Source organism: Temnothorax curvispinosus, unplaced genomic scaffold, assembly GCF_003070985.1.
Source record: "Temnothorax curvispinosus isolate PA1 unplaced genomic scaffold, ASM307098v1 QBEX01005133.1, whole genome shotgun sequence".
NCBI classification, from domain to species: Eukaryota; Metazoa; Arthropoda; class Insecta; order Hymenoptera; family Formicidae; genus Temnothorax; species Temnothorax curvispinosus.
In genome coordinates, this window is record NW_020214913.1 from 252,298 (window position 1) to 264,967 (window position 12,670).

General features: G+C 42.1%; 2 protein-coding genes across 3 annotated transcripts in view; one reads left to right on the forward strand and one right to left on the reverse strand.

Moving 5' to 3' along the window:
- Positions 1 to 8,862, reverse strand: part of LOC112454560 (histone acetyltransferase KAT7) — a 30,435-nt gene extending 21,573 nt beyond the window's left edge. The window contains exons 1-9 of one of the 2 annotated variants that reach the window (XM_025016028.1): positions 8,676 to 8,862; positions 7,998 to 8,466; positions 7,659 to 7,928; positions 7,301 to 7,561; positions 7,044 to 7,226; positions 6,638 to 6,917; positions 6,241 to 6,532; positions 5,834 to 6,078; positions 5,398 to 5,584 (exon numbers count right to left, since the gene is read on the reverse strand). In XM_025016028.1, the coding sequence (XP_024871796.1) occupies positions 5,398 to 5,584; positions 5,834 to 6,078; positions 6,241 to 6,532; positions 6,638 to 6,917; positions 7,044 to 7,226; positions 7,301 to 7,561; positions 7,659 to 7,928; positions 7,998 to 8,466; positions 8,676 to 8,714 (2,226 nt within the window). In that variant the 5' untranslated portion in view covers positions 8,715 to 8,862. The remainder of the gene's footprint in view (positions 1 to 5,397; positions 5,585 to 5,833; positions 6,079 to 6,240; positions 6,533 to 6,637; positions 6,918 to 7,043; positions 7,227 to 7,300; positions 7,562 to 7,658; positions 7,929 to 7,997; positions 8,467 to 8,675) is intronic. The other variant, XM_025016029.1, reaches the window with a different exon arrangement.
- Positions 8,863 to 8,992: 130 nt separating this feature from the next.
- On the forward strand, positions 8,993 to 12,657 carry LOC112454561 (probable glutamine--tRNA ligase). The gene is made up of 10 exons (XM_025016031.1): positions 8,993 to 9,204; positions 9,541 to 9,845; positions 9,944 to 10,149; positions 10,222 to 10,471; positions 10,531 to 10,828; positions 10,913 to 11,292; positions 11,370 to 11,688; positions 11,765 to 11,985; positions 12,063 to 12,255; positions 12,322 to 12,657. Exons 1-10 carry the CDS (start codon positions 9,082 to 9,084, stop codon positions 12,370 to 12,372), a joined length of 2,346 nt encoding a protein of 781 aa, XP_024871799.1. The 5' UTR covers positions 8,993 to 9,081; the 3' UTR covers positions 12,373 to 12,657.
- The last annotated feature ends 13 nt before the right edge of the window (positions 12,658 to 12,670 follow it).

The following is a 12,670-nucleotide window of genomic DNA, read 5'->3' on the forward strand; positions in this document are numbered from 1 at the left end:
ATCCGTACAAGAGCCCGGGCAATATTAGAAGGTAAAAGAGACCCTCTCGATTACAGCGGCGATTATTCGATACTTGTCAACGATCCGGAGATTAGAAAAGCGGACCACCGAAAATTTCCTTTTTACTTGTAAGAAGCGGCGCATGTTGCGTCCTCGGTCAACGCGAGAGGACGCAAGGATTACAGGATCGGAAAACGGGCCCCGCACCTGGGACCTGTCGGCCCCGCAGAACCGGTTCCGTCTGGATCTCATGTGACACGCGTTTCGCCTTTTCGGGATATCCAATGGAGCACGATTTTTAAATACAGTCTGAATGTTATTAAAGCCACACTCGCGTAGCCGCAGTTGTATTTCGGGAGAAAACGCAATCGCAAAACGGTCTCGCGGTGGGAGTATGTTTAGACTCATTTAAACTCATTCGATCGGAATCGGGCGTGAATTTATTATGCTTGGAATGTATAATATTTTTAGCCGTGTCGTATACATATGTCCATCGCGGACTGAGACATTTACAAAAAAAAAAATAAATAAAATTTTGTATCAATAATCGATTCTCTGCTATTAATTTGATATACCGTTAGTTCTATAATTTTTACATAGATTAATGCATGGAATTAATAAATCAGATCAATATGTCGTAAATGTAAAGCCATATGATTTCCATCTAATTTGTCGGTAATTCCAAAAAAATTCCCTTGCATGCCGCAGCTAAAAGATTAAATTATATGAATTACTAGATTGTCCCAATAATCTTTCCGTTATCGATTCCTTGGTTATTTTTAACATAATCGATGTTACTCTTCAAAGGTTCGTTTTATTCACTAATAACATCAAAATTCCGTTCCGGATCTGCACTTGACGCTCATCGCAGTGACCTTCGGCCCAATTATCTCTATCGGCAGTCGTAAGAATTGCATTACCTCTCGTGCTGAGAACAAACAGACGCGAGGGCGAGGTGCGGGGAGATGCCTTGAATGGCGGAAGAACAGCTCGTCTTCATGTCTCAGTAAACACGGCGGAAGCTGTAAACGTTCACGCCTCAATCCGACCCTCTTAATTTCTGCTCGGCTGCCTTGTTGCTTGATCAGAATTCTACCTTCGCAGAATGAGTGAAGATGCGCGACGCGAGAGAGAGAGCACCGGCGATAACAGAAATCGGCGGCTCCGCGAATCCTCCGACAAATCCGGAGGACGGATTCGTATCGTTCAAGGTGAAGAGCGCGATTATCCAAGTTCAACGTCGGGATCCCGGCCGAGGTCGATGGCCGCGACACTCGCGAGGTCAACGGCCAGATGGCTCAAGGTCAACGACCGAGTTACCCGGGGGAGGGTGAACGACCGTTTCGTTTAAAATGCCAATGTCTGAATAGTCAAAGGTCAAGTTACGAGGGGGAGAGCGGGCGGAAAATCGGGCAACTTTTACGACGGAGATGTCGGAGCTCGTGAACGATTCTAAACTACTTTGGAGGATTCGAGGTTGTTTCTATGTCTTTATAAGACTACGAGTAAAATCGAAGAAGCTTGGTTGTGATCTATCCAGAGGTAAGTACATACCTTCGAATCGCTGAACTGAACGACATTACCATTAGTATAATTATCCTGAACGAGTAATCATTGTGATTGCAGCCTGTGTGTTTGATTCTTTCCACTCTTATTAATTACTCGGAAAAGATTCTGACCTAGGAAGCGTAATAAAGTATCGTTGTTTGTTCGTCACAAATAAAAATAATTACGTGACTTTTCAGTCGTAAAAAGAAAAATGTAGTCGCCTAGAGCAAGAGACTGTTAAAAGTGAATTCATTTTTGAAAACGGGTTCCTTTTCCTGTCAGCTGTATAAAACGTTATTCTCTACGTCCGCAGGGATCAGAAAGAAGATGGACAGCTCATAATCCAGAGACCGTGGGGTGACGCGGGATGATACCACCCCGACTAATCTACACCCCACCGGTTATGGTCAAGCGTGGTCTTTTCGCGATTTCCGGCCACATATTTCTACTTTGCAAAATTTCTATTCGACAAAAAGAAACGAAAAAAAAGAGAGCTTAGTAAAGTTCTACTTCTTCGCTTATACTCTCAGAAATCTCGGGTGATCGCCTCAAGATGGTAGTCGTTCCGCAACGTCAAGGTGAGACGCCGACATTGTGGTTTAACGCGACGGCAGCAATGACGACGATGGCGACGACGGCAACGGCGAGGGGAACGGAAAAGCGAATACGGAGGACAGGGATGAAATTCGACGCGAGGAAACGCGAGGAAACGCGAGCAGGGAACGAGGTTGAAGCCGAGCGAGCGAAACCGGTCGGTGGAACGTTGCGGGCGCTCAAAGACAAGCGAACGCTTGGAAATTCAATATCAATCCGATATTCACCGCGATCGACCGGTGGTGTCGTATTAGAAAGATCAGATGAAGGAGGAGAACGAGCCGGAGGCGACGATGACGGTATCATTGTGGGACGTAGAGACGTAAGATACTCGGATATCCGCCTCGGATTTAGCTTTAAGCACGAACCTCCGATTCTTCTGTCAAGTCGACAAATTTCTCATTAGATGAATGGCATTCGTGAACGCGATCATGATTATATACTTTAAACATATTAATATTTTGAACCTACTGAAGTGAAATGAAGATTAATCGAGCAAACTTGCGTGAACGATCAGAGAACGATGCGAGAATTACGCGCATGCGACAAGAGAGATAGATCGAGGAGGACAAGAAGCTTGTATAAGAAGCCAAGTAGAATGTGAAGATAAAAGACACCGCACGGACTGCTTACCTATCCGAAGAGAAAGAGGAAGAAAGAGGGAGAAAGAGGGAACGAATGTACACGCATGAGCGATCGTTGAAGGCGAAATCTCGCGACCTCGGAAGCCGTGCGAGCGAACGAACGAAGAAGGATACGAAGATGGATCGAAACACGGAGGGTAGCGTCGAAGGAGCGTGTTAAGACGAGCCGAACGGAAAGACGGGACACGAAGAAGAGGACGGGAGGAGAACAACACGCGCCACCTCGAAGAGGTGGTACCGGAAGAACGGGAAAGAGCGACGGAGAGACGACCAGAGCGTGCAAAGACACGCTGGGATCAGAAGGAGGATGAGAAGGAGCTGTGGAGAAGGAGAGGGAATAGGGGGGGAAAGAGGAGGAAATAATAACGACCCCGACGACGTCGCAGTGCCGCAGAAAGGTTGACGACCCGACGCGGCAGGCGACGCCCTCCTTCCCCTCCTGCGCCGACACCCTCCGCAACCGTCGGCACAACCCCTTCCGCGGCAGCTACTACCACCTCTCCAGGGCCACCGCCATCGGCCAACCGCCTAAACCACCCAACCGCTCGACTACCCTTCCTACCCTCGCGCCTTCCTCCACCTGGTCTCTACTGAAGCGCATGCATAGCGTACGTACGCCAGCAGCAGGACCACCCTCAACCCTCTCCCGCCCTTCTCTCTCTCTCTCTCTCGCTCTCTTTCCCTCGCACCCTTCATCCCTCGTGTCCCGGCCGTCGCCACTACCACCACCACCACCACCACCATCACTACCACCGCCGGTGTTACCCTGCGACCGTCTGGCCAGGGTCGGGGTCATTGAACGTCTATAAAGATTTTGACTTCGCGCCGCCGCCACTACTGCTGCGGATGCAGGAAGCGAGTTACGCCCTTTTATACGGAGTGTAACATAATTTGCCAGTCGGCCAGCGGAGGAGATGCATCGGGATGATTCGCCGATATTAATAGATATTAATACCGTGAAACGAGAACCAATGTCAGTCTATTTTCGCAGGTAAAGGGATTCGTGGCCGCGCGCGTAACGTGTGCTCGGAATTACACACGTCTGTCCTGAATCCAAGATATTAATATACGATAGGGGCATTGTCCCCGATTTAAGGCATTTTATCTAAAAGTTAATCAAAGAGTGACGCACGACGCAATTACTTCGAGAGTTAGACGAATCCTCTTCTAAAGACGTCATCCTTATATCCTCGTTAAAACTGACATTTTAAAGTTGAAACATTATTTTAGATCGAAGAGTAAGCGACTCGTGCGGAATTTACCGAGAGCTTACGTATGTCGTGATATAATTCTGAACGAAGGGGATACTTCGAGAACTTAAATGAATATTTCACGGCGGGACACGCCCTCTTTTACGCGAGACATAACGCGATTTGACACCCTCGGCAATAACGATAAAGATTAGATGTTTCGTACAATTTCTGTTATCAAAGCGTGATATCTTCGATCAATTGTGTATAGTTGATCGAACGCATCACGAATAAAAATTGCTGAAATTAAATTTGCGGCTGCTAAAAAGTAAGAAACAAAAGATAATTTCTAAATATATCTTAATCACTTTTCAACGACTTCTTCGGTCGATTTGCGGAATTGATTAATTACTGAACGATTATAAGTGTTCCGACGTTCTCGCTAAGAGGACGTCGACTCCAAAATTGGTCAAAAAGTCCGCAGAATAATTCAGTAAAAGTGGGATGCCTTGCATAATAAAATGAAATGAGATAGTCGAGTCAATTGAAGACAAGTGTTAAAGATCTGACAAAACGATTCTCTTGTCAACGTTGGCGTAACAATTTGTAAAACGGATAATTCTCCCTTTCATCTCACTCCCACGTTATCTAGCGGGATTTCTTTTTCGTAGAATAGAGAAAGAAGTAGGAGAATGGGGGTTTTGAGACGGAGACGGATCGTCGGTCGCGCAGGATAGACGTCTCCCGGCGTGAGACGAAAGACAAAGGAATTAGGGAGGGTGAGAGAAAAGGTTTAAGTCGAGGTCCGGAGAAAATTCTCGCCACATCTCCACGAAAGGGGAGGGAAGGGAGAGAAAAAAAGGGGTTGAGGCGCGGATTGGCGGCGCGTCTTGCCAGGGTCAGAGGTCGTTGAACGTCGGTAAAGATTTCGACTCCCAGCGATGCTGTGTCCCACGGTAAATAGGCATGCGTGATTCCCACCCTCGCTCTACTCCTCGGGGCAACGTGTGTATGCGTACGCCAGGCCTGGTGGCGGCGAGAGGGAGGATGGGAGGGAAGGGTGGGAGTGAAGAAAGGTCAGAGATACGAGACACCCTCTTCTCTACGAGGCGTACCCTTGTTCGCGTAATCCGTGCACGCTACGTGGGTGCTATTATGAGAACGATGGGGTGAGAGCCGGCTAAGCCGCGGAAAGAAAACCCGGGGATCGTATAGACCAAACGATGGAACTTGTCGGTTCCGTCGAATTGGAATTGATGAAAAATTTCGAGGTTTTTGGGGCTTCGCGAGAACGTTTCGAACAGCGACGATACAGTTACAATCTCGACACTCGAGAAATAACGACGGCGCAATCGCGTACAATATTTCCGTGAACCGAATAAAAACTGACATGGTGATTCATCAAGTAGGTATGTACTCACTTTGCTGAAGTATCCGACGGTATGGCAGCCCTCAGAATCGCCGATTGTCATGACGTAGAAAAGAAACGGCTCGACGTCGTAGTACAACGTTTTGTGATCCAGAAAGAATTTGGCCAGTAAACAAAGATTCTGACAATACTGCTTGTATCGCTTACCGTCCACTTCCCACACGCCTATTTTGTCTTTTCTGTGAAACGACAAATCAGATATGCAATAATTTGGATTATCATCCTAAAGCATTACAGACGTTACACAACTTTAGCAAAAAATATAATCCAAAATATATAAAAATTAAAGAGAGAAATTTTATTATTTATTGTTAATCTAGATTACCTAATATTTCACGGATATATTCGTTCAAAATTTTACAAATGCTCCATGGTATAAAATGTGAGCGTAAATAATAGAAGAAGAATATTCATTGAAATGTGGTTACCTGTATACTTCGTGTCCCGGGGGATGTCTCCACAAACACTTCTCTCGATGTCTCCTCAAAACTTGACGGCTTTTCGCGTATCTCAAGCAATATTCGCAAAGATAAAGCTTCGGGGCGCGACTATATTCTTCGGGATACGGGCTTTGATACCAAACTTCCATTTCCCATTTTCCCATTTCCACAACTCTAGTGCCACCACTGTTTCTACCTTCTCCATCGTAGTCCAATTCTTGTAACTCTTTTTCCTTAAATGTAAAATAAGCATTGACGTATAGAAGAGCTCAATAATATGCACTTGAAAGAAAATATATCAAAAATAAATTTAATAAAAATCAATTTAAGTTTTAAAAATATCAATTATTCATAGTGTAATACTATATTAACTGAGGTATAAATTGAAGACTTACGATTTTTTCACTGGCTATCGCCTGGGCCTCCATAAATAATTTCAAGTCATAATCAGGTGTAAGATTATTGAGCCGAGGCTGCTTGTCCTTTTCGTTCCCCTGCATTTCACCGCCGCTATCGCTTTCATTACCATCGCCGGTATTACCCTTCCATTTGTTCCTCATCTCACGTACTTTAAGTTGGTAGTTACGTTGTTCGCTAGTTTGATGAACACCTTTAGGTTTCTTGGCTAGATTTATTATTGCCTTCTTGCGTTCTTCCTCTCGTTTTTTTCTCTCTTTATAAAACTCTCTGGAAAAAGTCAATATTATTTTACATTTGCCATCAAACGCATGTGTTTTTAATTTGATTTAACATCATTATTGATCTCAAACTGGAATCTGAGCTGCAACTTACACACAAGCCTGGGGCGTAGTGTTGTGATACAGCGGACATGCTTCCAGAGTAAAGTGCAAATCGAGTTTTCCAGAGAGATGACCCCGTGAATCGCAGGACGCAGCTAGCGGACATTCACGCTCCTTCGTTGCACGTGCTCGATTATAAGATGATTGATTTCTGCCACCTGTAGTAGTACCACTGTTCTGCGTTGATCTACCGGCTCCGGAGGATTGTCTGGCGGCAGCGGACGGTCCAGCACGTTTAACAGGCGATTTGCTCGTGCTTCTCTTGCTCTCAGCTATTTTCAACAAATTATGCAAATTAGCACAATTTGCTGACATGCTCACATACTATCATTTTTTAAATTGAGTATTGGTATTGAACAACTTTCATCAAGATATAAAACCATTTTTTGAATATATACCTGTATCAGATTCGGAATCAGTGTCTGCCTTTGCTTGTAGCTGGAGTAATTTACTTCCTTTGCGTGTTTGCAATTTCCGCTTGCCTTTCGTCACTGTTTTCGAAGATGACGCTTCACGATCATCCATCTCTTTCTCACTCGCGGACGCATCTCCATCATTGTCGCTCTTTAGACCTTTAGCACCTGTTTAAAAAATTATATTTATTTCTTTATTCTTTAATCAACGCATCAACGCATTGGTAAGGAATTTAACAAACCTTGCCGTCTTGTAACAGCTTTTTGCGGCTTTACCGGGGCGACTGCTGCCGAGGGCCTCTTAGGTGGCACACTCGTCACAGTACTATTCGTCAACGTACTAGATTGCGTTTCCTTCTTTTTTGGTTGAGGCTGAGAACTAGTGACGCTTTCGGACGATTCCGAATCGGAGCTACTGTCTGAGCTACCTGAGGACGCTGAACCGCCAGAACTCTTTGAACTCGCGGAACTGTCTGACTTTTGTGGTTGCACAGGTTTCGCGACTACAGGAAATAAACATTAAAAACAGTGTTGTATTAAATTTATATTTAAAAAATCAAAATATTTGCGATTATTGGTATATAAGTGAGAATTCTTTACCAGGTCTGCTTGCTGCTGTAGGTTTTTGCTTGGTGTCACTCAATTTTGCTTTAGCTGGTGGATTTTTGGAACATTTTGCAGAACTACCTGTTGGCTTCACTGCGCTAACTTTTGCCGAAACGCCGCTGTCACTTTCGCTACTATTTTCTGGACTAAATATACTTTTCTTCTTCAATTTCTTCTGAACTGGTTCCGTTGTTTTCCCAGATTTTTCGGGAGGTTTGCTGGTGGCACTTGTAGAACCTTCAAAGGTATCGCATCTATGTATCACTTCATAAAAACATACATTTTATCACGTAGAATATAAAATGTTTGACAAAGTCAAAATAATGAACTCACCAGAAAATTTGTTGGGCTTGGCATTGGTAGGTTTTGAAACTGGTGCAGTTTTATGCTGTCCCGATGCAGGCACTGGTTTTGTAGGAGATCTCTGAGTCTTCACAACTGGTGCCACGGTAGCGGTAGCCTTTGGTTTAGCTGGTGGCTTCCTCTTTTGTGGCGTTTTTGCTTTGCTGGGCGATTCTTCTGACTCGGAAGAGTACACCGACGATCTGGGTTTCGGTGGCTGCCTGTCTTTATTTTTATTTTCCAAAGGCGGTGCAGATGTTGTTTCGGTCTTGGACTTGACATGACGGGTGACTGGAAACGGCGCTTTTTTCTTAGTTCTTTCTGTATCGGACGCTTTTTGACTGTTGGCGGAACTACTGGAGTTCTCCGAGTCGGACGAGCTGGATTCGCTCCCTGAACTCGACGTGCTACTTGTCGAAGAGCCAGAGCTGCTCGTTGATGTAGATTCCGAACTGGTAGTCTACAAAATAACATGTATATTATATACAGTACCTTGACATGTGTATATTTTGGGCAAAAGATTTTCCTTAAAGCATAAAGTTTGAAGAATCAATTTTCAAATTAATGAAAAAGACAATAAAAACAAACAAACGTATTTATCACGATGATAAATAAAGACAATGCATAGAAGTTAGCTCTACAGCTGCCATAACCTACAAATACACTTGCCTTCCGCTTAGGCGTCATCTTTACGGTGCTACCTCTCATTTAGCTGGTGGACATCACTAAACATCATCTCTACCCAAATATCATCGTTTCTCGCTGGACTTTTGTTAGGACGAATCGCCCGTTTCATTTGCGTCGCGTTTTAAAGAAGCATGTATTTACGAAGCACATACTTCGGTATGTGACGTATGTGTCCGTAGTCCGTACTCCGTACATACACATCGACCAACACCGACGCACATCAAGCATCGACCACGAGCCAATGGACGGATTCCAATTAATCAATAACTTTTCCCTGTTGATAAAGCAGCGATATGAGCGGCCCATATGGTCGCTTCAGTCGCTTGGCGAACGCACGCACGTGGTTTCTGGTTCCTCTGTGGTGTGACAGTTGTATTTTCCGAATAAAATGCCGGTAGGGAACGAGGAAGACGTGAAGCTGTTTCAAACGATCGGCCTGAGCGAGCAGAAGGCCAAGGAGACCCTGAAAAATGCGAACGTCACGAAGAATCTCAAGTTGGCTATAAGCGAGGTTGGTGAGGATTCACCGGCGAATCTTAGTCGAAACGATTGAATGTTAGATACCACGAGTTCGTCGAGTTCTATTATCAAAATTAATTAATTCAAATATTAAATTAAATATAATAGATTTTAAGTTAAATATTAAGGTATTTTCAGGAATATATATAATCGGAACATTATTGTATTGCGATTCATAAAAATTGTTGCATCATTATTGTTTGCTACATTTGATGCATTTACATCATACATTTTGCGTAATATATTTATATGTGTGTGTGGCAGGATGTTTGTTATTAAAATTTGCTTATTTATATGTATATTTAGAACTTCTATTTAATTTTTATAGGCAGCTAAACATGGGTCTATCACTCAAGATACTGGGGTTTTACTGTACCATCTAGCTTCCAAGATCAAAAACCAGATTGCAGATAAGATACCGGTTATTACTAATTACATAGTTGAGAAGAAATTAGACAGTGTACAGAGGGTGGACGCCGCATTGACTTACCTGTTAGCTAACGTGAGCAACGATCTTGATATAACCAAGTTTGAAGAATCTTGTGGCGTAGGAGTGGTAGTTTTACCTGAACGAATAGAAGAGGAAGTGGAGAAGATTATAAAGGCGCACAAAGATGAGATATTGGAAAAGAGGTAAATAAAACTATCTTATTAATTATGTAACATATGAGAGAAAAATTGTTGAAATTGTTTTTTTACGATAAGTAATTATAATTTATATCTTCTAATAGATACCGCTTTAATTCTGGTCCATTGATGCAACAAGTACGCAATATTTTGAAATGGGCGGATGGTAAAGCGATAAAGAATGAATTTGATGTCCAACTCCTTGATTTGTTGGGTCCAAAAGTTGACGCTGACCTTGCACCAGTGCCTAAACAAGTGAAACAGCCGAAGGACAATCAGACAAAAGCAAAGAAGCCAGAAGTGAAGGAAGGTGAGCTATATATGGCCACTGTTGAAAAAATATTCTGGACGGATGTTCAATGAAAGATTGATAAATTTTCAGAACAAAAGGAGACGTCGACTGGTGAGAAGGGAGGAGCACAAACTATAAGCGAACTCATGAAGACCAAAGTTCACTTTCATAAGCCTGGGGAAAATTATAAAACCGACGGTTACATCGTGACGCCAAATACTCACAATCTGCTGCAGAAACATTTGAAAGCCACTGGTGGCAAAGTGATAACGAGATTCCCACCGGAACCCAACGGAATTTTGCATATTGGACATGCAAAAGCCATCAATATCAACTTCGGGTATGTATTTTCTTCGGTCTTGAAAGCGAAATACATTATGAAAAAGATGTATCTCACAGATATGCTGCCGCTTATGATGGTATGTGCTACTTACGATATGATGATACAAATCCTGAAAAAGAAGAGGAGAAGTTTTTTGTCGGTATACGGGAAATGGTGGAATGGCTTGGTTACAAACCGGCTGCGATTACGCATTCATCGGACTATTTCGAGCAATTGTGCGACTGGGCCAAAGAGCTTATAAAAAAAGGTTTAGCCTATGTTTGTCATCAATCTAGCGAGGAAATAAAAGGTTTCAATCCTCCACCGAGTCCTTGGCGCGATAGGCCAATTGAAGAAAGCTTGCAGCTATTTAATGTAATGAAAAATTTGTACTTAGAGCTTATTGTCTTTCTTCTTTGTCTCCTAAATGCTACATATATGCTTACTTTTTTTTAAAAGGATATGAAAGATGGTTTGTTAGAAGAAGGAGAGGCAACCTTACGTATGAAAGTGACTTTAGAGGAAGGCAAGCAAGATCCTGTTGCATACAGAATAAAATATTCGCCGCATCACCGAACTGGTGATAAATGGTGCATCTATCCCACATACGATTACACCCATTGCTTGTGCGATAGCATCGAAAATATCACTCATTCTCTTTGCACAAAGGAATTCCAGTCGCGGAGATCGTCTTATTATTGGCTCTGCAATTCTTTGGATATTTATTGTCCCGTACAGTGGGAATACGGTCGATTGAACGTCAATTATACTGTAGTTTCTAAAAGAAAAATTGCCAAATTAATAGAAGAAGGAATAGTGTCCGATTGGGATGATCCCAGGTATAATATAACGGATACTATCTTTATATTTTATTAATGATGTATTACTAATGCGTTATATTGCCTTTTTTTAATAGATTGTTTACGTTGACTGCGCTGCGTAGACGTGGATTTCCACCGGAAGCTATAAACAATTTTTGTGCTCAAATGGGTGTAACTGGTGCACAAGCGACCGTCGATCCTGCAGCGTTGGAAGCGGCTGTTAGGGATGTTCTAAATCTCACTGCTGCCCGACATATGGTGGTTCTAGAACCTATCAAATTAACTATCAAAAATTTCCCTCAAGAGAATGCCATAAAGCTCACCGTACCCGATTTTCCTAACGAGCCAGAAAGGGGCCATCATGAAATTACATTTGACGAGATTGTATACATTGAAGCCACAGACTTCAAAGAAGTATGCAGTATATATTCCTGCACCTTTTTGAAAATTTTTTGCAGTTATGATTTTATCTGGATATCAATATTTGTAGATTGAAGAGAAAGGTTTTAGACGCTTAACACCAAAACAACCTGTAGGGTTAAAGCATGCAGGTGTCGTAGTAACGTTTGAAAGTATCGAGAAGGATGCCAGCGGTAACATTACAAACATAATTGTTAGACAGGATCCTGTTTCCGAGAAGAATAAACCGAAGGCATTTATACATTGGGTGTCCCATCCAGTACTGGCATCTGTTAGACTATATGAGCGTTTGTGAGTAACATTTTTCAAATGATTAATTATGAAGGTTTTACACTGGTAATGTAATAAAAATATCTTTAATTTCTCAGATTCAAACACAAAAATCCGGAGGATACAAATGAGGTACCGCATGGATTTTTAAGTGATATTAATCCATCCAGCAAAAAAGAAATTGTAGCGTACATGGACAACAGTCTAGCTAAAACAGCAAAAATATATGATAAGTTTCAATTTGAACGTATAGGCTTTTTCTCTGTCGATCCCGATACCAAACCTAATAAGGTAAGTGTAAAAATAACAGCACACATATACATTTTGCGTTAACATTTTTTTTCTCTTTTATTTCAGCTTGTTTTCAATCGCACTGTAACATTGAAAGAAGATACAGGAAAGATATAAGTATACTTTTTGAGATATAATATTGTATCATCAAAAAACATTACTACTATTTTTACTATTGTCATACTTTTTCTACGCTGATGCAAGATGCGTGCGTTACTGTGTGATAGTGAAAAATTTTGCTTTTATTATCTCTAATAAATATTTCTTTTATGAATTTTTAAATAATATATTGTTTCCACGTAATATGTCATTATTAATTTCAAGTTCCAAGTAATAATACAGTACATATTTTCATAATATATATATGTTAATATTCTTTTTTTTTCCATTATATTATGTCTTATGTTATATATAA

Excerpts from the sequence above, each read along its gene's own strand:
- LOC112454561 (XM_025016031.1), top strand. The coding sequence starts at position 9,082 with ATGCCGGTAGGGAACGAGGAAGACGTGAAGCTGTTTCAAACGATCGGC. Across the intron at positions 10,472-10,530 it reads GCCATCAATATCAACTTCGG|ATATGCTGCCGCTTATGATG; the intron begins GTATGTATTTTC and ends TGTATCTCACAG. Across the intron at positions 12,256-12,321 it reads CCGATACCAAACCTAATAAG|CTTGTTTTCAATCGCACTGT; the intron begins GTAAGTGTAAAA and ends CTTTTATTTCAG.